General features: G+C 39.6%; 1 protein-coding gene across 18 annotated transcripts in view; it reads right to left on the reverse strand.

Annotated features, from left to right (window-relative positions):
* The window catches only part of myo18ab (myosin XVIIIA b), a 120170-nt gene that overhangs the window by 21952 nt on the left and 71121 nt on the right, over positions 1–27097 (reverse strand). For all 18 annotated transcript variants that reach the window (XM_065281112.1, XM_065281110.2, XM_065281109.1 and 15 more), the window contains 13 exons: positions 24029–24157; positions 16029–16172; positions 15039–15128; positions 13600–13719; positions 12604–12715; positions 8463–8590; positions 7711–7865; positions 6083–6206; positions 5783–5983; positions 5237–5347; positions 3432–3536; positions 1988–2134; positions 1777–1890 (listed from right to left, as the gene is read on the reverse strand). In XM_065281112.1, the coding sequence (XP_065137184.1) occupies positions 1777–1890; positions 1988–2134; positions 3432–3536; positions 5237–5347; positions 5783–5983; positions 6083–6206; positions 7711–7865; positions 8463–8590; positions 12604–12715; positions 13600–13719; positions 15039–15128; positions 16029–16172; positions 24029–24157 (1680 nt within the window). The remainder of the gene's footprint in view (positions 1–1776; positions 1891–1987; positions 2135–3431; positions 3537–5236; positions 5348–5782; positions 5984–6082; positions 6207–7710; positions 7866–8462; positions 8591–12603; positions 12716–13599; positions 13720–15038; positions 15129–16028; positions 16173–24028; positions 24158–27097) is intronic.

Genomic DNA, 27097 nt, shown 5'->3' on the forward strand with positions numbered 1-27097 from the left:
CAGGGACATAGAGCTTTTCAAATCCGTGCGTTTCAGGAAGAGAGGGAAATCTGGAGCTACAAAAATGTACGGTATGTGGAAATTAATGTGTTTTTTGAACCATACACCACGGGAACACATTGTATTATACAAAATACACAAAATAATGTTGTTTTTTAGCAATAAAATAGGTGCACATGATCATTGTCCACCTTCTCTCTCTGCATTAAGAATTATACAGTCAGTTTCTTTTACTGTACATTTAAAACATATGCAAAAACCTCTGTTATGATTGGCTTTCCTCATCGTACCATCACAGTTCACACTTTCACTCATTAGCCAAGTAGCTGAATATACTCAATAGGTGTTGATTTGTAATCATGTGCATTATGTAAATCCTAGTTGATAACATGAGGATTTCTCAGTGACCTATTTCTGTAGCTAGTTTCCATAAGTTCATGTGGACCGGAAAGAATCAAGATATTCCCTCCTTTATGTATGGCACAGTGAGAGTTTTAGGGTGTTTTCACACCCTGAAAGGTCGATTGCTTTGTTCGAAAACCAGGGGTTGAATGGTTACAATGTTGCAATTTCATATTGGTTCGGTTTGCATTCACAAGGCAATTTGGCAATTTCCAAATTAAAAGACTTTGTTAATAAAAAATTCTCCTTTAACTGATCAGAGTTCATCTGTTTATTTTCTATGAATCCGCTCAAAGTTGACAGATTGACAGACAACAGCTTTGCAGGATTATTGTGTGGCTTTTTGGTTATATAACTTCATTATTGTGAGCAGGAATCAAAACTTGTTATTCTGCAATTAGAAGACAATTTTTTTAGGAACAGGTGTGCTTTAGTTTTAAATGGCGCTGACGTGCTCACCAGAAATCGGCACCAAAGATTTATGAGGTATGTTCAAGGTTAAAAAAGCAATAAGATAGCCTGTTCGTTAGTCCGTTGTGTCGGATTGCTTTCAAACCTAAACCGAACCGCTCCAGAGCTTGTTTGCAATCGGGCCGGGTCATTTGGTGAATATCCGAGCTCAGTGCCTAGATGAACCGAATCAAGGGAGTTAATGCACTATAGGTTCCGAAACAAAGCCTCAGGTCTGAAAAACCCTTAAACACTCACTGGCAGGTTTTTTGTATCAAAGCGAAGCATCATCTGCTAATCCTCTAGTGGAAATCCATGAACTCCCAGGAGGATGACAGACAGGTCCTTTAGCAGATCAAAGGCTGATCATGACCACACCATTTATCATGTGCTTGCTAATCAATATGACAATATTCAGACAAGAAACCAGACTTAGCTTTACCCCCCAAAAAAGTGTCGTCTCGGCACGGCCTTTATAGAAAATTAAAAATGCTTGCCGCACTATCCTGTCAAAAGTGTCTCTTGCTTCAAAGAGCTAAAAAAACATGACAGGCCAGAATAACAAAAAGAGACCAAATTATATGCAGTTTATAAGACAACAGAATCTTTTAAATTTGGCTGCATTCATCTCTCCTGACATCACTTTATAATATGCTACAGGGAGGACACAATTACATTGCTGCGCAGAAATAATACTAAATCAGTGACAGAATTATTAAAGGCTAATGTATTTTACAACAACACATCCTATTCAAATTAGAATCTGGATCGGAAACGTGCCACTATGGGTGGAAATCATTTCCCAGCTGTAAATAATTAAAATCCTGGCTGCAAGTGAAGGTGGATGTGTGTGTGTGATGGTCTCGGTCTGACTAAAACTGAACAAATTGAATTCTTTTGAAAAGAGACAGGTTTTACACTTACCGCCTGCTTGGATTTAGATATGTCATCCATTTGGACATGGAGGTCTTCGATCTCCACTTCCATAGACTTTCGGGCTTTGACTGCAGCAGCGCATGTGAATTCAGACTCCTCAAGCTGTGAAGACCCCCCCACACACACACACTCATGAATAACATGTAGAGATTGTGAAGTCTTACTACTGAAAATCACATCTGAGGAACTGAGATCAAACCTGGTTTTTGAGTTGGGCGATCTCTCTCTTGCTGGGAGCGTTGTTTTTCAGATGATCCAGCATGATCTGAGCATCAGCCAATAAGGCCTTTGTGCGCTTTAGGTCCTTCCTCAAACGCTTCTCTGTCTCCACATCTCTGTGGCTCACCTGAAAAAAACGCAAAGATTAATTTAAACACTCAAGCTTTAGCAAGAGCACTACATACACTCACCTAAAGGATTATTAGGAACACCATACTAATTTTGTGTTTGACCCCCTTTCCCCTTTAGAACTGCCTTAATTCTATGTGGCATTGATTCAAGAAGGTGCTGAAAGGATTCTTTAGAAATGTTGGCCCATATTGATAGGATAGCCTCTTGCAGTTAATAGAGATTTGTGGGATGCACATCCAGGGCATGTACTCCTGTTTCACCAAATCCCAAAGATGCTATGTGACTGTGGGGGACATTTTAGTACAGTGAACTCATTGTCATGTTCAAGAAACCAATTTGAAATGAATCGAGCTTTGCAACATGGTGCATTATCAGAAATCGAGGCTCATCAGACCAGGCAACATTTTTCCAGTCTCCAACTGTCCAATTTTGGTGAGCTTGTGCAAATTCTAGCCTCCTTTTCCCATTTGTAGTGGAAATGAGTGGTACCCGGTGGGGTCTTCTGCTGTTGTAGCCCATCTGCCTCAAGGTTGTGCGTGTTGTAGCTTCACAAATGCTTTGCTGCATACCTCGGTTGTAACGCATGGTTATTTCAGTCAAAGTTGCTCTTCTATCAGCTTGAATCAGTCGGCCCATTCTCCTCTGACCTCTAGCATCAACAAGGCATTTTCACCCACAGGACTGCCGCATACTGGATGATTTTCCCTTTTCACACCATTTTTTGTAAACCCTAGAAATGGTTGTGCGTGAAAATCCCAGAAACTGAGCAGACTGTGAAATACTCAGACCGGCCCGTCTGGCACCAACAACCATGCCACACTCAAAATTGCTTAAATCACCTTTCTTTCCCATTCTGACATTAAGTTTGGAGTTCAGGAGATTGTCTTGACCAGGACCACACCCCTAAATGCATTGAAGTAACTGCCATGTGATTGGTTGATTAGATAATTGCATTAATGAGAAATCGAACAGGTGTTCCTAATAATCCTTTAGGTGAGTGTATATTAAGTACCAATTTACCCATCTAGAAATATATAACTTTTACAAATATTGTAGTTTCAGAGCAAACATGGTTTTAGCAACGCCACAGTCATGGGTTGATTCCCATGGATAAAACAGCATTGGTCAACATTTCGCAATGTCGAATTTCTCAAAGTCACATTTTGCTTATGTAGAAAATGCAGTTGCTAAACATTGTAGATAGTACACACACATACAGTATATACACTGAAGCAGGAGCAACTTATTCTCCACCTACATAAAGGGCTAGTGTGTGATGAGTTGAGATGTACCTGCTCTTTAGCGCTCATAAGCTTAGCTTCGAGGTCTCTTCTCTCCCTCAAGACCTTCTGTTTGTCTTCATATTCTTCCTCCAGCTGCACCTCCATCTGCTTGAGCTACACGCACACAGACACAACCAGAACAAAATGACATTATGGAGGTCTTTGTGAGGTAAGTGTGTTCAAAAGAGTCAATCTAATTATTTACTATTATTTCAGACATACAAACACATTGGCACATGTGTCTTTAGACCATTCAGAGCACCTTCAAGTGTCAATCAGGAGACTAGGTCGTGAGAAAGAGGGTAATTATGGGATGTACTGTACTGTCTGTGTGATTGGTTAAGTGGAGGGGAGGTAAAGGTGAAAAATACTTGAGAAAAATAAAAAGAGGTCCTATGAATTATACATGAGAATAACACTCAATAAGCGCAGCTTATCTACCCCTCTGCGCCGAAGATGCTCCACAAAAGCACCATTATCTATGAAGAAAAGCTGCGCTACATGTGTACAACAACCTGAATGAATATTTCTATTCAATGCATGGCTGAATATGTCATGTTTATTTATGTTAAAACCAAACATCAGCAATTAAAATAAAAACAAACTAATTATGTAACTACTGGTACACTGTAAAAATTCCTTGTTGCACTTATTTTTTAAGTTTAATCAACTTGAATTTACAATTAATTGAAATTTTCTTGACCAGTGAGAAGTTATACAAATAAAGTAGGATTAGCTTAAGTTATTTGTACTTTATTTTTAGCATTTATAGTAACTCATTTCTAGTAAAGAATTTGTAATATAAAATTGATTAAAATTAAAGTTCAAAATGGAATTTTTTGTGTACTCATAATTCACTTGGAATACTGCTGCCGTCAAACTATAGACTTTTCCAGTGACTTTAGTTCATACGAGTGAATGCGGCAGACCAGAAACACAAGGTCCTGCGAAAATAATTTGCATATTAATGCATTCCAGTGTTAAAAGTTTGTAGACTCTGACTACCGAATTCATATTAGAGGTAGACCGATTAATCGGTTTTGCCGATTAATCGACACCGATAGTTCATTGGTGGAACAGTCAGCTATTGGCAAAAATCCATGCCGATAGTTGTTCACAGTTGCGTCCGTTGCTTCGTATCATAAGAAAGTAATAAATTTGTTAAATAGACGCTGCAGTACCAAAGAAAAAAAACAGTTTCTCAGGAGTCTACATAAAACATTCGCATGACGAAAGTCTAGTGTGACCGCGGTTTTAGGGAGTGTTGGCTGGTGACTTGCACTCTGTGTTTAATATATTGTAACTTTATGAATCCAATAAAATATTCCAAAAAGATTAATCTGCATATATTAATCTCCACAAATAGAAAAATAAAATAACTTATTTTGCATAATGTCATTATAGTATAACATATAGCATATAACACTTTATACTTTTTACAAGCAAAACTCAATTGTTCTTTTTCAATTTTTATTAATAATAATTTTAACACGTCAGGTTCGCTGGCTATGATCATGGCGAGAGCCACGTTTAATAATTAACACAATAAAACAAAATAAATTGTCGAAGATTCATTTTTCTAAAATTAATAAAACTACATTTTGACTTGATTGAAAACTTTCCGAAAAGTATCAACAGAATAAAACAAGTTACTAATAAAACCGAGTGAATACGATTATCCTAAACTGTAATATGTGGCCAAAAAATGTACTCAAAATGAATGCATATATAATTCAAAGAAACTACAGTGTGAACAGCTGAAATCATTATAGTGTATGATACAATTGTATGGTGGCTGGTTTAATGTATCATACCTTCTTACTGCATGACTGTCTGATCTCCTCCACCTCATCATCTTTGCCCTCGATCTCCTTTGAGTGTGTCTGTCTCAGTCTCTCCATCTCCATCTCCAGACGCAACTTGGCCTGGAGGTCACAACATCAAAGCGTCGTGATGCGCATTACGTGCATACAGATGCATATGCAAAGCAGTCCAGTCGTGCACGCCAATAAACTGTTTCTTAGTAATTATTATAATATATACAGTCTGAGAGTATTGACGGTTTCTTCATACTGACACATCAGCAGAATCTACATACATTAGCATATTATGCATGAAGGGTGAAAATTGTGTGGATGGACTGTCTGTGTTATTCCAAGCAATAATCCATTAAACATCAGCCAGCTGAATACAATATATGACACGATCTAATAATAAAACCTATTTACTCTTTACACACCTGATGCTCATCAAAAAATACAAAATGATGAGTTAGAAATTATAACTGGCTTGATATAAAAACAAGAAGTATATAGTACATACAGTAAGAAGTTTATAATACTGTATATCTTTTTGTTTACCTGCTCCAGCATCTGAATGGTGCCCGCCTGCTCGTCGAGCTCCTCCTCCTGATCTTTGACCTTGGCCTCAAGGTCACGAAGCTGCTTTTTGACCTTGGCCAACGATGCCTCATCTTTCGACTCCTGCGAGTTCAGATCTTGAAGCTCCGCCTCCATCTGCTCCAGCTTCAGATTGACAGCACATATCTCCAGATCTTTATCCTAAAAAGATCAGAGGTAAGCTTATGGGCACGTGTACATCACAGCTGGTTAAAGCCTGTGTGAATGAAATATCAAAGATGATGATGATATAAAGGTTACCTCCAGTTGCTGTCTGAGGCTGAACACCTCCCCGGTCAGCATGTCCTTCTCTCTGCCCAATTTCTCCCGCTGGCTCCTCTCTCTCTGCACCTCCTCCTGAGCCTGGGTTTGCTCGGAGTCAAACCTGCACAGACACAAATAACTTTAGTCCTAAAATCTAAATAGGTCTAAAATAGTTCACTTATAGCAGATGAATAGCTTTTTAAAGATGTCTGAGCATATTAGTTTTTTTTAACAGAGTTTAAAGTAGGAGTGTGCAATCTAAATAAAGCTGATCTCTAATCAGTGGATGAGCTGATCTAAGACAAACCACAGATGCAAAAATATTTACATTTACAAATTTGGCAGATGCTTTTATCCAAAGGTATACGTGTTTTAACAGTGTATGCTCCCTGAGGTTCGAACCCATGACCTTTCCGCTGCTATTGCATTGCTGTACCAACTGAGCTACTGTACTGTAAATATAAATATATGTTTACTTTAAACAAAAGGCATAATGTTAACCATTTAAATATAACCTACCTGCTTTTGCTGTAGTAACCAAGCATAGCAGAGTGTAGGGAAATGGTAAAACTCATCTAAGCCTTACAGTGTTGAGTATGACGTGTGTATTGGTGGGGGGGCATGAAGGGAAAGCTTTCTGATTGGGTTAACGCATAAGTGGGTGACAATGCACGGGGTGGGGGTACTTGTGGGGCAAACCAGTTCTTTCTTTTCCATTATTTCCTACATCACTCCCTCTCTCCCCCTTTCGAAGGCCCTGTTATGATCCCGTAAATGAGTCTTATGCAACTTTCGCTGTTAATCCGAGCCCCACAGTGAGATGGAGTGTTCCTCTAAAACCCCTCCCCTCGACTAAATCTGCCCTGTGGCAGCTGGCTGATCATTACATTTAAAGTGGACTTTCACACATTCCCCCTGCAGCCTCCGCCTGTTTATTCAGCCTAGAGAGGCTTAGCTGCCCCTTCACGCATTAACCGCCAGCCATTTGCTTACGGCCTGCCGCTCCGAGTAATGAAAGTCACACATTCAGATTTATTAAGTTATCTCACCCCGGGCAGAAGAGGAAGTGGCCGTTCTGTGACTTGGAGGTATTTGTTTAAATTTGGGACATTTTTTAAGTGGGTTATGGTTCACCTTGTTTTTGTGGGGATACAGATGTTTCATTTACAGCTGAAACATTGAAGTTGGGGCAAATGGCTTACACTCTCTTAAACAAATGGTACTCAGTTTGTCAAGCATTTTCACTCATCCAGGCTAGTAATTGTACATATATAGCCATTTAATGTTTAACATACAGCTAAATATAATGCTGTGATGTTACATAAAGCAGTGAGATTTTGTCACCGAACAGGATCCAGATAACTGACTAAACGTCTCGTCACACTGTTGCTTGTTGAGGCCACGGCTGGTCAACACAAAATCAGATTAACACGGATGAGGGAGGATTTCTCGCTTGTTGCTTTATCACATTTTGCCTGGTTAGGATACCCATCACGTGCTCTGTGAGATCATTGAGACATACGTGAACCCCATGCCGACTCTGCAACTTACGCTACAGGATTAATGTTAACCCTATACCAAGCATGCATGAAATATGTAACCATGCATTTTCTGTGCTGACTCACTTGCGTTGTTTCTTCTCCAAGTCGTGGTTGCGGCTCTGTTGACCCTCCAGGTGCAGCTTGGTGTCCTGCAGCTCAGCTGTCAGTCTCTGACATTTCTTCTTCAGCTGCTGCACCACGCGCTGAACTTCCTCGTTGTCCGCCTGCAGGTCTGTCAGCTGCACACGCAAACAAATTATTAGTCAGTCTGTACAGATGCATTTGTCCATCTAGATGAGATCCAAACCGGTCGGCATCTCGTCTTGTCTAGATGTGTGAGTTTCAGTCAGTACATAGATGTCTGAGACAGCACATGCTGTTGTGTTAGTCCACATCGACAGTTTGAGTCTCTATTATGTATTGCACTGAACGTTTACGGTTTTGGACATTTGCACAGCGATGCAAGAAAATGCATTTATTATAGGCATCCGAGGGCATGTCATGAAATGTTTAGAAACACGTCAGAAACATGGCAACGAAGTCAACATAATAATGAATGCCAGCAAAATCAGTTTTTTCTAATCAAATGTGAAAACTGCTTGATTTTAACTAGATCTGTATCATTTATATATGCACAGTGTCTCACAATGCACCCATAATTACAACATTTCCATTCACATAAACCTGAAAAAGATGATTAAACCCTGTGTGTTTGTCCATTTGGCTTAGTTTGATGGAATAAAGACAAAAGATGTATAAAGGTGCCAAAATCTGGAATTACGGCCAGAGTTGTTAGCAATAAAATGTGAAACCAATTTGTTTGTATACGTGCTTACCTTTCTTTCCAACTGCCTCTTGTTTTGCTGTTCCACCTCTAGTTTGTCATCAAACTCTTGCTGGAGTCTCTTTTTGGTGAACTCAATCTCTCGGATGGCTCGCTCATACTTCAATCTCCATTCTCCTCCTGCACACTCACACACAAACACACACACAGTCAGTGAAGATCACACTTTAATCACTACCCTCTCTTAAACCGCCAGATTGTCTGTAGTTAGTGTTTCTTTTAAAGCACAGGTTTAAACTCTGAACTAGTGCATGTGAAAACTACAATTCTGTTGATTGTGGCCAAAACAAAAACAACTCAGATGAATTCACGAAAAAGCTGAGACACTGCTCACTAAATAAGATTTTTATTGTGTTAAAGCACAATGGCTACTGTGATCATATAGATTTATGCATTTATAGCAGAGTATAAATGTACACAAACAAAATATCTTTAAAAATAGATTTATAAATATATATACACATATACATACACACAAATAAAAAAATGTTAAATATAGGAGCAAAAAAATAACTTTTATTAGAAATAGAAAGCTGGACAGTTTTAGTGATGCTTACATTACATAGAATTTCTGTAAATACTTTAGACACACTAAATAAATCAATGCAGATCTATAAGACGTGTGCAGGTGTACAGGTAGGTGGTGCAGGTGGTCCAGGCCATGACACCATTGAATAAATCAAACTTTCATGTCTTAGAATAAAGCCTGAGAGATTAACCGCATGACATTAAGGCCAGGCCCAGAGATGTGAACAAGTCATCACCTGTCTGACATATGCATTGCCTATTCATGAATTTGACTTTTTAGAAGAGCAATACTGAGCATGACCTACATCAGGCTTAATCGAGAACAAGGTGGCCATCGATAGCACGAGACCAGGATACAGGAAAAGGAAAAGACTAAAACCAGTTCACAATTCTGCTCGAACAATTTGTGGTTGCAGCAGCTTTTGAGTGAACAGCTTACTGAATTGGTCTTTCAGTCATGACCCGAAATGAGAGAAAGAAAAGTGGGTGAGCAATTGAAAAAAAAGAGAAAGCGCATGTTGGAAGTTTTCAGTGCCCCCCGGCATTTCCATATAAACAGCTTAATGAGGAGCAGCCGCCCTGATGCCACAGATTATTTTCTCATTTGTCTGGAGGAACCACGCTGAGGACGTTCAGCACACCTGAAGCTCTGCTGTTCGCCAAAGAGCTTTGGGCTGTCACACAACAGGAATCCCCACAGATGGCCCTTCAATTCCTCCAAAATGATGGAGGAGATGCCTGATAGTTTTGAGTCGTTGCTCTAAGCGCAGTCATCATGGTGGGATCCATTCACTGAGATTCTATTAAATGTTTGATAATAAAGGGTATATGCACATGGTGGAAGTGACAGCAGTTACACCCACCGAGTGGCAAAAAGCCTGAGCAACAGCATTAGTGTATAGCGTGAAATCCACAAAAACACAGAAATGCATCTAAAAGGGTTGCTGTGTGATCCATTATGATGAGCCTTGTGTTCCACAAAGGTGGGATGGTTTGATAAATGTTTGTCTTGCATAACACTATGTCAGAAAAAGTGATGTTTGGTCACATGCCAATGTCCACCGACTACTAGCAAGGGTCACTGTCAATTCCAACTAAATATAATTTAAGCTAATAATTGTCAATTATACTGACATTTTTGTAGATGGCAATATTAAAGGCAGGGTGCACGATCTCTGAAAGCCAATGTTGACATTTGAAATCACCTAAACACACACGCCCCTTCCCCAATAAAATCTGGACCTTCTTTTAATAGACCAACCCCACACATATGCAACCCAGGCCACGATGTCAGTTAGTAGACACGCCCCTTACAGCTGATTGGTTACAAGTGTGTTTTGGTACTTGCACGACTACCTTTCCCAAAGCGTTTTTTTGAAAATCGTGCACCCCGCCTTTAAACTTTTATGTTTTCACACTGATTCTTTCCGTGAATTTCCCATGGTAAATGGACATCAATGCATACCCTCCATTTCAAACTCTGTGTTGAACTGTGAGCAGCAACACTAAAGGAATGGAGGTTTGTCGCGGGCATGCTAACTTACAACTTAGTATGCAGAATACCAGTATACGCTATACCGGTGGTTTTCAAACTGGGGGCCGCGAGATGGTGCCAGGGGGGCCCCAGTTTTATGACATTTTATGAAATACATTAATTTATCATGAATTCTGTGTAATTAAACCAAAAAAATTAAGGCTACTAACCAAAAGCACTACTTTTTTGTATAATTTTAGAGTTTAAGAAAAGTTTTTGTCACAAATTTTCTTTGGGGGGCCGCAAAGGAATGCATCGTTTACAGTTGGGGGGGGGGGTCGCGCACGCTGAAAAAGTTTGGGAACCACTGCGCTATACTACTGTATTTGTTTAAACATAGCAGTGGGGAACCTTTAGGGCCTTCTACGCCTTCAGAGAAGGCCTTAAAAAATTTATAAAAAGATTTTTTATAAATAAATAATAAATAATATAGTATTCAATAAAAATATGTTTTTACATTTTTAAATTTCTATTTAATTCAATTTAATACAATACATGTAATATATTTTCTCTCATCTATGTTCTAACGTTAAGCTTACTGTCAGGTTCATGTCATGAAAACATCTAATCCAATCAGAATCGTCTGTCTCTATTAAGGCCCGGTTATCTGGCTCATTCATTGGTTAGGACTTCATGAATCCCAGGGAAGGCCAAGCTATGTGTTTTGGTGTAGAGAGTGACGGGCAAATTGACCAATCACGTTTTGATTTCAAGTGGGCGGGTAAAAAACAAAGCATTGTAAGCCTTCATGAAGTCCTAAGCATGCAACAAACTGGATGCGAGCTGCTGTAAAACACCAAAAACGAAGATCATAGACCGTTAATATTAATACAGTCTAATGGCCCGAAACTCTGCGGTGAGAGTGGTTAAGGTAAATGGCGGAAAACGTGATTGACGTTGTGGCTAGCTTGATAGGGGTGAGGTAAAAACGAAATTACTTAAGCGCGTACTCGTGAAGAGCACTGCCGGGAGAAGCGCGTGCAGAGGAGAATGACGCGAACACGAGAAAAATAATGGGTTTAATTATACTTTTACTTCCTGACAGTTTCACTTGTTACGTGAGGATAGTAATGACTGACAGACGACGCCGAATTACATACAATATAATTTCCTAACTAAATCTGAGAGAATGCGAAAACATACAAATATTTTTTTTCACCATATACCCGATGGGCAGGGCGGAGATACATTTTTCGACATGAATTCGCTATAGCCCCGGGACCTCGGGGCTCGGGTTAGCGATTTTGCGAGCCCTGGATATCTTATAACAACAGTTATAAGCCACAAGGAGGTGCACTGAGAACGCAGGGTGCTATATTTCCCCTTATGAAAAGACTAACAAGGTATCCTACAGCTAAATATATATTTCCAAAAAATTACAAATTAAATTAAAGAACATAATTTAAGCTTGTTAAATGCAAATTTACAGAGCCCCTGTCATTACAGAGCAGCAGAGTCTGTATTTGTGTTTATCAGTTAGATTAAAGTAATTTTAAACTTTAAAACTGCATTTAAAGGCAGACAATGCCCATTCTGTAATTTAACTTTGCGTGCTCAGAATTTTTACACGTTCATTGTATGATTTAACGAAATACGAATAGCCTAGAATTATGGATGTAGAGGCATTTGCACTTCATTGCATATTTTGAAGGCCCAGCTGAAGTACCCACGGTTCGCCACTGAAACATAGTATTTAAAAAATAATGCTTTATGCAATAATAAATGATACAGATGCAATAATTTTGATTTAGAAACATTATTTCAAATGTTGTCACATCACCTTACTACCATCGACACTAAACTTTTGTCATATGTTTAATTCAGTAAGTGGCCTCATGTTTACATTTCTAGGAAAAATCTTTTGTCTTTTAATAGAGTTTTGTGATTTTATATGTGAATCTTTGGCAGCCAGATTAGATGAAATCTTAAGAGTTTTTCATGCAGTGGGCTTTGTTATAAAATGCACTCTTTGACAAATAGGTCAAAATGCATTCAATAGGCGAAAAATGTGCTTTATGTACGTACTATATACTTGAAACATTCGGACCAGGAAGAAATGGTACAAGCTCACCCGTGTCATCGTCATCCATTTCCCCGTTGAGCTCTGATGCACGTATGAGTCGTGCCTCCATCACTTCCATTTCCATAGACTCCGTTTGCTTCTTCATAGCATCATATTTGGCCTGAAACACACAGCACATCAACTCTCAGTTCTTCAGGGAAATACCAAGAACATCTGCTCAGACAGGCAACCCAAAATGTAAGAGACACATTATAATACAAGGCATTTATAAATAAATATCTGTATACATACACACACACACACACACACGTCTACTTATAATTTCTAAATAAGGACATTTCATAGGCTTCTATCATAGAGCACTAGTTATGAATACTATAACCTAACCCAGTCCTTACCAATCCTGGTCCTCAAGGACCCCCTTCCAAAAAGTTTTAAATGTTTCCTTATTTAAAACACCTAAATCAACTAATCAGCCTCCTTTTAAAATGGTAAACATGTCTTCCTAACAAGCTGATGAGTTAAAGCAGGTGTGTTAAATAAGGAGACATCTAAAACTTTTTGGGAGGGGGTCCTCCAAGGATTGGGAAGCACTGACCTAACCCTATCCTAAACTTTCTGTATTTTTACAAATACCAAATTTTTTATAGGGTCCCCAAATGGAGGTTTTTCTCACTTTTGGATACAAATTTGTCCCCAAGATATAGTTAAGTAGAGTAGGTACACATACTGTATCCATACACCCTGTCCACCATTTTAAATTACAATACAAATCATTCTGGGACGTCTATGTAAGAATACAAAAGATGCCATCACAGATTTGGCTAGAACAAGTAACTCTTAACATGCTTTACGCACCCGTACACCTTTCAAACATCCACAGATATTTAATAAGAAACAACACAATTTGTAAGCGGCTGATGCTTTGCTGCATAAACAGCAGCACTGTCTGTGCATTTACGTCAAGAAAATCCATTTCAGGCATGAGAAGTTTCCTTACAGAAAACCATCAAGTGGAGCAGGATGTGTATGTATGTGTGGTACCTGCAGATCTTTCATGTCTTTCTCTAGCCTCAGCCTCTCTGAGGTCTCAGACTCCAGCAGCTGAGATGCAGACTCGCCCGTGTTTCTCTCATCGGTGAGCTCAGAGGACAGTTCTGTGATCTGAAATGTATGACATGCAGGCGTGAAACGCGTGTGCAATACGGAGCGCACATACTCAATGTATGAGCTCATCTCCACTTCACGCCTATATCCTCAACTGCATATTTCACACAGTGATGCTGCTTCTTGGGTGATAATGTGACAGTTTGTGAGGGGTGGGTATGCAACTTTATATTCAGATTAATTCTATCATTGATGCCTTAGGCCAAACTTTGTAGACCTCACGTTTATGTGCCTTTTGTTTTTTTACTTTAAAGGGACACTCCACTTTTTTCAAATATGGTCATTTTCCAGCTCCCCTAGAGTTAAACATTTGATTTTTACAGTTTTGGAATCCATTCATCTGATCTCCGGGTCTGGCGGTACCACTTTTAGCATAGCTTAGCATAATCCATTGAATCTGATTAGACCATTAGCATTGCACTCAAAAACAACCAAAGAGTTTCGGTATTACGCAGCAGCCGAAAATAGTGCCCTTAGTATCTTTGAATACCAGGGGACTATTTTCGGGCACTGCGTAATATCATTGCGCCTCCCGTAGCCATGTTACGGCAGCAAAGTCCTTGATTATTACGCCAGAATGAGAGTATAGTTCCTAGCCATATCTGCCTAGAAAATCGCAACTTTTACGTTTCCGTCGGTCTTAGTACACGATGTAACTACAGAAGAGTCAAGTTTTAAATAGGAAAAATATCAAAACTCTTTGGTTATCTTTTAGTGCAATGCTAATGGTCTAATCAGATTCAATGGATTATGCTAAGCTATGCTTAAAGTGCTAGCGCCAGATCCGGAGATAAGCTGAATGGATTGCAAAAACTGTAAGAATCAAATGTTTAACTCTAGGGGAGCTGGAAAATTTGCATATATTAAAAAAGTGTCCCTTTAAAGGTAAAGGCTTTCCACAAAAAGTTTAAACATGGTTGCAAGATCCCATTTAGACACGAGGATATCAGTGAGAACAGGCCATGATGTTTGGCAATGGGTTCTGGCTCGTAGTCAGCTCTCCCATTCATCCCAAACGTGTTTAATAGGGGTCAGGTCTGGGCTTTGTGCAAGCCAATCAGGTTCTTTGACACCAGACCCAGTAAACGACTGCTTTATGGATAATGCTATTGTCATGCTGGAGGAGTAAAAGGGACCTCCAAAAGGTTTACTATATTTTTATTGTAAGATTTACTAGACAAACCCGTGGATTAGACAGGAATGTCCATGTTTTTGGCAATGTGATGCATTTTTTTTTAAATCCATTAGTTTATGATTTCAACAAAGCTTTCTTGAAAATGTGTAAATGTGAATGAATGAGGTGAGAAGGTACAAACCTTGCTTTCCAAACGATCACTATTGAGTCTCAATTCATTCCTCTCTTTCTCCACTTTCTCAAGCCTCAACTTGAGCTGTTGTATCTCCTCCTGAGACAATGCGGTAAGAGAAACACAACGTAAGATGGACAAAAACAAAGAGAGACCCAAACATAAATAACGACATTAAATAGAAAGACAGATAAGTAAGTTAAATTAGTAACGTTAACACAACGACAAAGAAAACCTGCCCTGTTTTGAACCCCAGCGACTCCATTACCGCAAACACTTTCCCCAAACTTTCTTTGCTAACTTGAGAAAACTGCAAGAAACAGCCAAGGGCCGCAGCTCTGCAGGCAGTTTTTGCAGAAGAGACAGACTCGTGTTTGTTTTTTTCAAGGCAGGCTGTTTGGAGGCAGCGTCAGCACCCGTCTGTCACTCGAAGGAGCACGCCTGACTGCATGGCTACACAACACTCAGCGGGATGCGGCCCAGCGGACGCAACGCACACAAACACGCGCACCCAACTCACACGCGCAAACTCTGTGACTTGCTAATGCGCTTCCCCGCAGGGACCACGGTTGTTTTTGATCCAGGCAACTACATAGGTAATGTATGCAGAAACACAGAGAGCTGACGTTCTCTGTGCACACAAACACACACACAACTCGAATTGAGTCAAAGCCGCAAAGGCGGTAATCAAAGTGACGGGCGTATACTATAGGGTGCGAATGAGAGCTGCTGTTGAATTCGAGAGGGACCCCTGGGGCGGCGAGACTAGGAGCATTAAACAGCCACACAGATTGGCTTTAAGTTTTGCTGTACTATTGTCAAAAGTCAAAATCTGTACATGACATGCCAGTTTAGAGAATTTAAAGTGGTTAGTGAGGACGGGCAACCTTTGATGGGGAAAGAGAGAAAACGGATGAGAGAGATTGAGGTAGAGCGAGTGAAAGGAAAACAAAGAGAAAGTTAGTGAGGTATGTTCAGAAATAGATGACGTGTGCTTACGTCCTTTCCACGGATCTGTTCCTCCGTGAGCTGGACCTCAATGAGAGGACGAACAGTGGTGAAGACCTTCCACCACGGCCATCCCTTGACACCCCGGTTCTTCTTAATGTTCTTCTGGATGCAGCGGATCGCCAGGTTCTGAATCTGTAAGGTAAGGAGACACGCAAAATAAATCAGGATGTGCTAAAAATCTCAAAATGAGTGCATTTTTGAGTTTCTAAGTCCTTTATTGCCAAATAACTGTGTACAGGTACAATAACAAACTTTCTTAACTCTTTCCCTGCCATTGACAAGTTATCTCATCAACTAAGAGAAAACGCTTCCTGCCAATGAAAAGTTTTTACGGCAATCCATATTTCCGCTATTATCCACCAGGTGCCACTCTTAAGGGGGTTGCACACCGGCCGCGCAGCTCAGCGTCGCGCCGCGTCTAGGACAACTTGGAGGTATCGTAAACCAGAAGTGCACAAAATAGTGCGAGTTTCGTCAGATAGTGTCTACTTCAAAAAGCAAAATATACGTTAGCAGCCAATGTTAATCCTTAATGATTTGGGACAAATATGATGTTATTTAATATTAAACTATGTGAGAGATGCTCTGTGGCGCGACACAGATTTGAGCAACTTCCTGAGTCGTAGCTGGGGGGGGGGCGTGGACAGGCGCCACCTGTCGGCGCCGGGGTGCGTATACTCATAGAAAGCAACGTGTTTGAGTTTTTTAGAAAGGCTTGGCGCGGCGCTGAGCCCTTTACACAACTCATAAAACACTAAAGCATCCACTAACACAAAAACAGTAAAAACTCGGTGTATGTTTTGAGGATCGCTCTGAATCTGATCCCTAACAAAAGTCCTTTAAAAATACAAATATCTCAACTTTTTGTTCAAAATTTGGTATTTTTGAAGAAACCTACATTTGAGAGGTGATAAAAAGAAAACAAAGGAGGATAAGATAAAATGTTTTTTTGGTTGAAAGCAGAGTCTGTCCTTTCATTTAACTCTTTCCCCGCCATTGACGAGATATCTCGTCAATTAAGAGAAAACGCTTCCCCGCCAATGACGAGATTTTCCGTCTTTCCGCAATACCGCTATTATCCACCAGGTGGCGCCCTTCCGCAACTTTTTAAAACCGGAAGTATTGCCCTATGGCAAGCTGCTGCATGTCCGTGTCTGTTTTAAAGATCGCTCTGAATGGGATCTCTATGAAAAGTCCGTCATAAAAATGGAATTATGTCTGCTTTTTGCTCAAAATATGGTGTTTTTGCAAAAACCTACCCATATTCAAAAGCTGATTGCAAAAGAACCACTAAAGGTAGGATGAAACGGGTTTTTTTGTTTGAAAGCAGAGGGTCTGTTCTTTCATTTGGTATATTGTATGTTTATATATTTAAAGAAGAACATTTTCTGGAAGGCATTAAACTTTGGTGAAAATCATGAAAAACGCTGGCGCTGGCTGGCAACTTTTTTTTAAAAACGCTGGCGGTGAAAGAGTTAATATATTTATATTTAAAGAAGAAAGATTTCTGGAAGGAATTAAACTTTTGTGAAAATTATAAAAAACGCTGGCGGGGAAAGAGTTAAATGCACAACGTCATTCTAATGTACAAAATTTAAAATGAAATGTATATAAATTACAAAAAATAATAATTGCTAGACAATAAGTGAAGAGAATAAGACAATAAAGTGGCCAGTGGCAAAAATGACATTTTAAAGTGTCAGTTATTACACATTGATCTGTGTTTAACTGTCTTATAGCAGATGGTGTGTGTGGTAAGCGTGACTAGCGGGGTAAAGTAAGAAATGATCATTCATCTTACAGTCGAGATGTACAGTAAGCTTAAACCAAGCAAAGCCTGCACAGACAATTGCAAGTCTCTGTTCGAATGTCCAGGGCTCCGCAGCCCAATAGCTTCCTCAGGGGTAAACCTACACTAAATGAGTTTTGTTCAGCTCCAGTAAAAAGTCTACAGTGGCGTCCACTATAAGCTCGGGGCAAGAGTCTTCCCCATTAAAGAGAAATTACCACAGCTTACATATTCACCCTCAGCAATCCCGGAGTCAATCACAGGCAGAATAAACACATTCGGGGAACAAACGCATTTTCTTCAATGAGACCATTAGACAGTGATTTTGGAGTCGTACCAACTGCAGCAGAAACCCCGAGCTCCTTTGAGTAATTCAATTAAACTTCAATACTACTTGGCTGCAGATTTAAACCCCGCACAAGATTTACATGCTGCAGAAACAGGGACATTTCAAATAATGAAGGATTATCTGGAAACCTAATTAGATGGGCCGCATTCGGCAAGTTTAAGGGACCGAGTCCGTGTAAGTGTTGGGTTCGGGCAATCTCTAATTTGTCACAGCGAGGAAGCTTTAAAGCAGCAGAGAATGGAGATGGCCCGACATATGCAGCGTAACTCATTTGCCACGCTTCGACCACAACAAATGTCACAAACTGCCATCTAAACAGCTTGTAAGAGGGTGAAATAAAGATGATCTCCGTAATTAAAATGAGCGTCTGGAGGAAATGGTGCCTTTGAGCCCCGAGGCCTGGCAAGCGGATGCGAACGTCACGTATGAACGCATGCTGTAAACAAGGTCAGCTCCAACCTCTCCAACAGGTGTCTCATGTCAGGTGAGTTTGAATACAGATCTGCAGGTTTGACTGCCAGCAGGTTAGGATGTGCGAGTGCACATGCGTTTCTTTAGGCGATGTGTTAATTAAATACGACTGGCATTCGGCAAAATTCCCAGCTCCCTCTAGTGTCGTTTTGACTTAATGTCTGAGGGAGGAGCAGTCCAGTGTGCTTCAAAGGAGCCAGCGTGGTTTTGGATCTGTGAGCAACAGAGAGAAAGAGAATCTGGTGGGAATAAGGGCTTTGAAAACACTCTTCTTGGGTAGTCTAAAACTGGAACAGACTTCAAGGTGTTGAGATCCCTCCATTATCGATTTGAGAGAGAAACAAGCAAATTGATTTTGCAATGTGGCAACTGTGGTTTGGGAGAGGAAGTCAGGACCCACGTGTCTTTCTCCCTGGGAGCTGCTGTAATGACTCAATTCAACATTTCATGTCTTGACATTGTTAAATACACCATTCAGCATACAAATTACTCGATGGTACACTTCTGTCCTTGCACTTCTACTCTGTAAACACATCGTTTATGTAAAAACCCATACATCACAACTACCAGAAAGTAAAGCCAGACAGATTTGAGCTTGTCAGACTGAGAAAAAGCTTGTCACTTTTGTTTACATATGCATCAGACTGTCAACAATCAGACTAAAGTATGTGCCATCTGAGGCTTACCTAGAGCACCTAAAATACAGTCGTCTGATCTCTCGTGAAGCCCAGGTGCTTTACCAAATATTTAGCTTCGATTCAGACCTTCGTGGAGGACAATAACTGCAAGTAAAGCTGAAAATATCAGCGAACGCTTCGACAAACAACAAGATCCCGGAACTTAGAGAAGTCAAACTGAACTAGAAGTATATTGAAAAACATTTATGGTGACATCTACAAAGCAACTCACCTAAAAGACGCATTACAAGCGGCACTGTTAAAGGTAAAATCACTCTAAACGATCGGGAGCTGAGGGAAGTAAACAGAAGTCCTGCTAATGTCTTGATGATACCAACAAAAGGACAAAAAGCTCATTCAAACTTCTTTTACTTGCAGCGAAACATCCAGGCAACAGTGTTGACTCCTGTCGAGAGCTCTGCGGTAGACCGACAACAAAGTCTCGCCAAGGAAACACTCTCAGTTTGTGTGCTAGTGTGAAAGAGTATGTTGATGAAGCTGTAATGCCAAGACAGCTGACCACAGAGGGCCAACGGTAGCACGAGGAGTTCAGTCTGCAGTTTGAGCCCTCCTCCCTTCACATGAACTTTAGTGAGGAATGGGCCAATACAGACAGAAAGAGAGTCATGGGTAGCTACAGTTGTCATAATAATTTACATTTACTTTAATCCAAAGCGAATTGCAGTGCATTGGAGGTATACATTTGTATCCATACTTGTGTTCCATGGGAATCAGTTGAGAACAAACAATTTGGGCTGACATATAATTGTGTTTTGTTTTTTAATGTCATTTACAGTACAGGGTTAGCCTTGCAAATTGTTTCTATATTGAACCTGGAATCATATAGATTCCTTTGAAATTTATAATAAGCCTTTAAGCTTTTTAAACAAGTCTTGCATAGGTCTAGAATATTTTATTAATGTTTGAAAATGTCAAAATATGTTTATTTTAAATATGATTTTTAAATAAAAAAAGATTTGCAATTGTTTATAATATTTCTTTTTTGTGTTTCCGTAAGAAGAGTGGCATCTGCGCCTAACGTCCAATATAAATAATGTGCCCGGTGCGTAACTCCAAGATAAAGTAGTATAATTGTAGCATAGAGACCGCACTCAGAGACTGAATCAAGTACAAAGACTGTATTAAAGTACCGAAAAACTACAACAGGCCGTGACTAACAAAACAAGACAAACGTTTCGGGCCTAGTCCATCATCAGTGTCGCAACTTTGAAAGAAATTGTCAAACCTATCTTATGCAATTGGTATGGTAAAAACACAAAAAGCGAACACTTTAACAATAAGGTTGTATTTGTTAACACTGCATTAAATGCATTAGCTAACATGAACTAAAACTAATAAGTTAGTTAAATAGTTAGTTAAGATTACAGTAGGACTGTTCATGTTGGTTCATGTTAATTTCGGCATTTATTAATACATTTTTAAATTCACAAGTTACACAAATATTTTCGGAATAATGTGTTATTTTATACAAATGACTGATCTTGTGAGCTACACTGTTTTATTTATTCATGTGCCCTTAAAAAACGCTAATCTTCTCCCCTCCTGCAAACGATCTCGCTTTACCACCAGTTATGCCGAGTTCAAACTGCATGATTTTCAAGCTAGTCGGGTCACAGATGTTTTCACACTGCTTGACTAATTGGAGTAGCGTTCAGTCGCTGCTTCAGACTGCATGATGGATTGGCGACAGTGGTTTTCACACTGCATGACTTTACCATAGGAAGAATCGCCGACAACTTTGTCCCGGTCCGCAAATCTCACAACCAAACGCACACGAGAAGTGACACGAAGGAAACAACGCAAGGTCACGCGTGCAATACCGGAGTTCTCACGTGAGACTGGGATTATTATTAAAAATGGAAGCCCGCAAGAAGCTTACCATACAAATTGCATTTGCGCTTATTTGCAGCAGAAAGAAGAAAAAATAAAGATTATGAAGGAGGGAATGGTTGTAGAGACTCCTTCCTGAACTTCCAGCTGTCCTGTATGTTGCTCTGTGTTGTAGGTCATCGCCGATGTTATTTTCAATTCAATTCAATTCAATTTTATTTATATAGCGCTTTTCACAATTGTTAATTGTTGCAAAGCAGCTTTACATGAGTAGATGTAGAGGAGAACACTGAGAATCAATACATAGTATAAGAAGTAGAATATAGCGGCTAAGGATAAACCGTGTAAGCGAGCGTATTAATAATGTAATGTATACAGTAAAGTGCTAAGTTAAGCCAAAGTTGGCTGACTCTCCCTGGGACTAAAAAACCCCCTAGGAGAAAACCTAATGGGAAAAAATCCTAGAAGGACAAAAAACCCTAGGGAGAGATTAATATTTATATATATATAGACATGGTAGGGATAAGAAGCGGGTAAGCGGATTAAACTGGTCAAAACACATTTCATACGGCATGATCTTGAATAGCTGACAGGCCTGGATATTTAGCATGCCAAATATCTCACGGGTGTCGGCGACTCATTGGCGATTCTCTCAGATTACGTCCTTGATAAAAACTTGTTGGCGAGTCAAAATCAGGGCTAAAATCGTGCAGTCTGAACTCGGCATTAGGAGGAATGGTGTGAAGACGGGACCTAGGAAAAAGTTGCAGTGATTATCAAAAATTTACATGACCCAACTTCCAATGATTTCATTGTGACTTTATGTTAGTTTATTGTGAATTAACTAAAGTTAAAGAATTGTATTGCCATTAACTAGCATTAACACAGATGAACAAATATAGTAGTTTATTTACTTTTAAAACAGTGTAGCTTTAACAGTAGTTAAATACTTTTTCCAGCAAGTAGCGGTGTACCGTGACCAGACGCTACATTACGTTGTGCCTCTGCAATGCCTTTCAGCAGCGCTATGACTGAGCGCAGCAGCGTTAGCTTCTCTTCTTAGATCACAAAGTCAAATTGTTCATTACTGCCATCTGTTGTTCTGTCATGTGTCTTTGCGGAGATCGTCTGATAATTACTTAGAGAAAGAGCAGGGGTAAAGTCAAAACTCTCATATTATAATGTCCGTGATGGAGCGGCATGAAGGCAGATTTTGACAATATAATGATTAATTGCCCATGGCCATATTTTTCCAAGTTCATGTCTTATAAAAAAAACAAACAGTAAAGCTTACACGTTCGCATGTAATCTCTGCAATCCAAAGATTTGTCTGTCTGTGTCGAAAACTTCAAGCACATACAAGCGAGTAACAGCCATTTTAAAAATTAATCCTCCGCTTTATTGCTTCTATATACAAGTGCAGTGATGAATTCGTGTTTCCCATTATTTCAAAATCTAATCTGTCCTGTCACAGTTTTGTAACAAACCTATAAGAACACTAATGTGTGTTTACGTTACTGCTTAAGCATCAATCAAACAGAAAAATAAATCTATATGTAACTTATATTATAGACTTATATACATATTTATTATTATAAAGACCTGAAAAAAAGGTGTTTTTAAGTCATTAAAACATTTTTATGCTTTCCATTTTTCTTTTTTATTCCTATTCATTGTCAATTTTCAGTTTGAGATAAATATTTGAGTAGCCTATTGTGTATTTCACAAAATAAAACAATACAAAAATCATAATTTTATTACATTTCATTTTTTTAAACCTTTAAACTTTTCCTTTTCTTTAAACATTCTTCATTAAAAATTATATTCAGTTATTTGTAATATAATGTGATTGTAAAAGTAGTTTTTAATGTAGCTAGCTTCTTTTTGATAGTAACTTGTACAGTAGTGTAGCGAAATACTTTTTTTAGATGGGTAGCTTGGCTGTAGTTTAACTAATTTTACTGATACATGTTTTGTTGATTGATGCTCTAATGTAATTTTTTGTTCTACAGCAATGACAATAAAATTATTATTATTATATTATTATTATTATTATTGATAAGCAGCTTATCTAACTACAGTTTCAAAGTAGCTTCCCCAACACTGCTAATGTTAACAAAACACAACCTTAAACCTTTAAAGTGATATGAAAAACGATTCATCACTCTATTTAAAGTGGAAAATCATTGAGTTACATTAATGGCATTTCTATATTTCCTCATATTCATTATATTTCCTCATATTTATTATATATAAAGGCAAGGGTAGAACTGACTCTCAGTAACTGATCCAGTCCCACAGAGGCAGACTGAAGGAACAGAGGTGCACAAAGGATCAGGGAATCAAAGGAAGTGAAAGAGACAGAAGTGAATAAAAGAGCACGACGCAGACGTGGGGGCAGGACATCGAGACGCAGGAAACAGAAGGGCTTAAACCCAGAAGAGAGACCGGGTGAGTGCCACAACAGAAATTAATGGACAGAGAGGGCACGGGCGAGAGTGGAGGGCACGCGATGGCGGATGAGTCGATAGGCCTGTGATGGAGGGCAGTGGGGCAGGTGGCTTTTTTCCAGAGATCTGCTGATTGAATGCTATCTGTCAGCAGAGGCCAGAGCCGAAGGGCTTTACTCAAGACGGCAATGACTTTCTGATGAACTCGCTCTCGCCGTAAGAGTCGCAGCAGCTTAAATACTAAACAGCTCTGCTAAAATGAGACTCGAAACATTCAACTTGCATTTCAAGAAAAAAAGAACTTGCAGGGTGTCAGTGACACTTCCTGTTTTACTTAAAGCTACAATGTACAGATTACACGCTCCATACATGTTCTCTTTCATGAAGAAAGCAAGGCTTACCTTTCTCTTCTTAAAGGCCTGTCGTGCCAGAAAGCCCCTGCAGGCAGCCTGAAACAGGGTGATGTTGCGTCTGGTCTGGATGTCTCTCTGCTCTTCTAGTTTAGCCAGAACACCTGCCCTGAAGAAAACCTGCACACAGAGCACCACTATCAGCAAACATGCATTATTTAAAGATGTACATTTGTGTATAGCCATGGCAAAAGCAAGCATATATTTTGTTTGATTTGAATAAAGCGTATATTCAATTGAATTTGTTTATGTCTAAAGCATGTACAGTACACTCTAAAAAAACAAACGGTGCTATATAGCACCAAAACTGTTGCTTTGGATCGTAACCATAGAAGAACCATTTTTAGTGCCATATAGCACCTGTGTAGCACCTGTGTAGAACCATATAGGGGCCATATAGCACCACTATAGCACCACATATGGTTCTACAAAGCACTATTATGGTTCTACACAGGTGCTTCACCGGTGCTATATGGCACTAAAAATGGTTCTTCTATGATTACGAGCAAAGAACCACTTTTGGTGCTATATAGCACCGTTTGTTTTTAGAGTGTAGTATATGTGTATGTACGCGGATAGTCGAAAGCACTATTTGACTCAAACATGTATGCAGACGTTCGACGCATTGCGACAAAATGAATATATACAACATACTATATACTACAGTGTCCTGTACACTCTAAAAAAACAAACGGTGCTATATAGCACCAAAACAATTGCTTTGGATCGTAACGATAGAAGAACCATTTTTAGTGCCATATAGCACCTGTGTAGCACCTGTGTAGAACCATATAGGGGCCATATAGCACCACTATAGCACCACATATGGTTCTACATAGCACTATATGGTTCTACACAGGTGCTTCACTGGTGCTTCACTGGTGCTTCACTGGTTCTTCACCGGTGCTATATGGCACTAAAAATGGTTCTTCTATCGTTACGATCCAAAGCAACTGTTTTGGTGCTATATAGCACCGTTTGTTTTTTAGAGTGAGGCGCATACGCAACCTACATGCACAATGTACGCTGGGTTTAAAAAATTCAGCACAGTGTGCGCTCTTCTGATGAATATTGCGTCATGCACATCGTTCGTAGACCCTTGCGTACGTGTAAAAAATTTACCATACTTAGGGCTTAAGCTGTCAACGTCATTAAAATGCATTATGTGTATACTGACCACTGGCCACAATATGAAATACACACAGAATATTTTAGTCATATTGTACATTTTCATTTTGTCAAGGGAAGATGTTGTGCAGGCAACACTTATAATAAGAGCCTCCTTTAAACCCCTGCTTAGGCTCTGTTTGCTTGTAATTTTCTCCTCTGTGGTAGAGGCCAAGTTGGATTAACACTTCACAAATCTCCTCTATTACGCCATTTAATCAGATGATTTTTTTTTCAGATTTACATTCATCAAAGTGTGAACATGGTCTAACTGCATTAGCATACTATTATTGTTGAAAATAGATTCATCTTCACTCTCAGAAAAGCTGTCACAGGGGTGATACCCTTTCGAAAAGTACACATTTTTACCTAAAGGGTGCATATTAGTACTTCAAAATTGGTACCTCAATGGTACATATCTCTTCCTAAATGGGACCTTTTAAAGGGTAAACTCCCAGGGACAGCTTTTGTATTTTTTTCTGACACCGTAGAACAGAAACCAAAACTGCACTGGATTGGCGGTATACCCGAAAATCTGAACTGAAAAGAAATGCCGCATTGAATAATTACACATACACACATATATTGTGTATGAAATGGGAAGCGAAATGGGAGGCTGATGGTCCACTGCCGCAATTACTACGCATCGGAGGGAATGGCATCAAATGCCTTTTGATTGAGCCTTTATCTGGAGCTGCTCGCCAGCATAATCTTCCATTTCACATCAAAGACAGGCAGAGCCTTTCAGTGATGTAGAGCCTCGGTTATTGTAATCTCTTTACAGGAGCCACAAGCATCAGATCATGGAGGAGAATGGAGTATTATGAAATGATTCCATATTCATGTTAAGTTCGACAGCAATTGGACCCCGTGGCGCAGGGCTGCCGAGCCAGCAGCGCCGCAAATAAAAATAAAGGATGATACATTAACCTCCATCACTCTTCACAACCCAAATGAGAACATCAGGTGTTAACACAGATACACACACACACACATACCCACAAAGATGTATCTGCTTTCAGGCAGGTGTAATATCAAAGTGGGACCTCTCCATCTCAAGAGAGCAGCAAGAGAAAATTGAGTTTCATTTCTCAATGTCACTGAAGATGTGCTACAAAAAAGACCTGAGCGAGCAATTCATTCCAGGTTCTCCTGAGTCAAATGTAAGATTAGGTAAAGATGCCAAAATGTTCACAACTACATTATCCACGCCATCTCGCAGCATATGCAGCATGCTACTGTAGAGAATGACATCATCCTCCGAGACTCCACGGTCTGTTCAACAGTGCTTTCATTTGAAGTCCATGATGATATTGTTTAGAAATGTCTCTATTGTGTGTGGCTTCTGGGGGTGCTTATTAGCCATGTCACACTGTGACATTCACCTATAGCATGCCATGGGGAAGCTCCAGTGGGGCCTGTGATTGGCCAATTCTTTCCTCATGAGGACACCAAAGGTCATTTGAGTGGAAAGGGTATTTTAAGAGGTCAAAAGACAGTGTTTCCCATGGAGACAGAGAGAATGGCATTCCTCGTGAAGTATAAAAAGAGAAAGTTGTAACAGAGGACGGCAAAGAAAGGAGCTTGTTTGGAAGTCTGTGGGAGAGTCTGTGATTTAGATGAATGTATTGTACGCTGAGGTGGCAACTGTACAATGACTGTTTTCGGTAAGGACTCGGAGTGGACTCTGTTCAAGTTTGTCTCTCATTTACTCGCATTTCAGGCAATTCACACAGCCCAAATCAGTAAAAAAAATTATATGACAGGGTCTTTAAATAACTATCTATATTAAACCGCTTTTAAAATCGCATTTTTACACAGCCCTGGCTAAATCTCTATACATCATCTGCATTCCAAAATTATGCTTGTCAACAAACCATTTGTGCATTTCTT

This window comes from Paramisgurnus dabryanus, chromosome 8, assembly GCF_030506205.2.
Source record: "Paramisgurnus dabryanus chromosome 8, PD_genome_1.1, whole genome shotgun sequence".
NCBI classification, from domain to species: Eukaryota; Metazoa; Chordata; class Actinopteri; order Cypriniformes; family Cobitidae; genus Paramisgurnus; species Paramisgurnus dabryanus.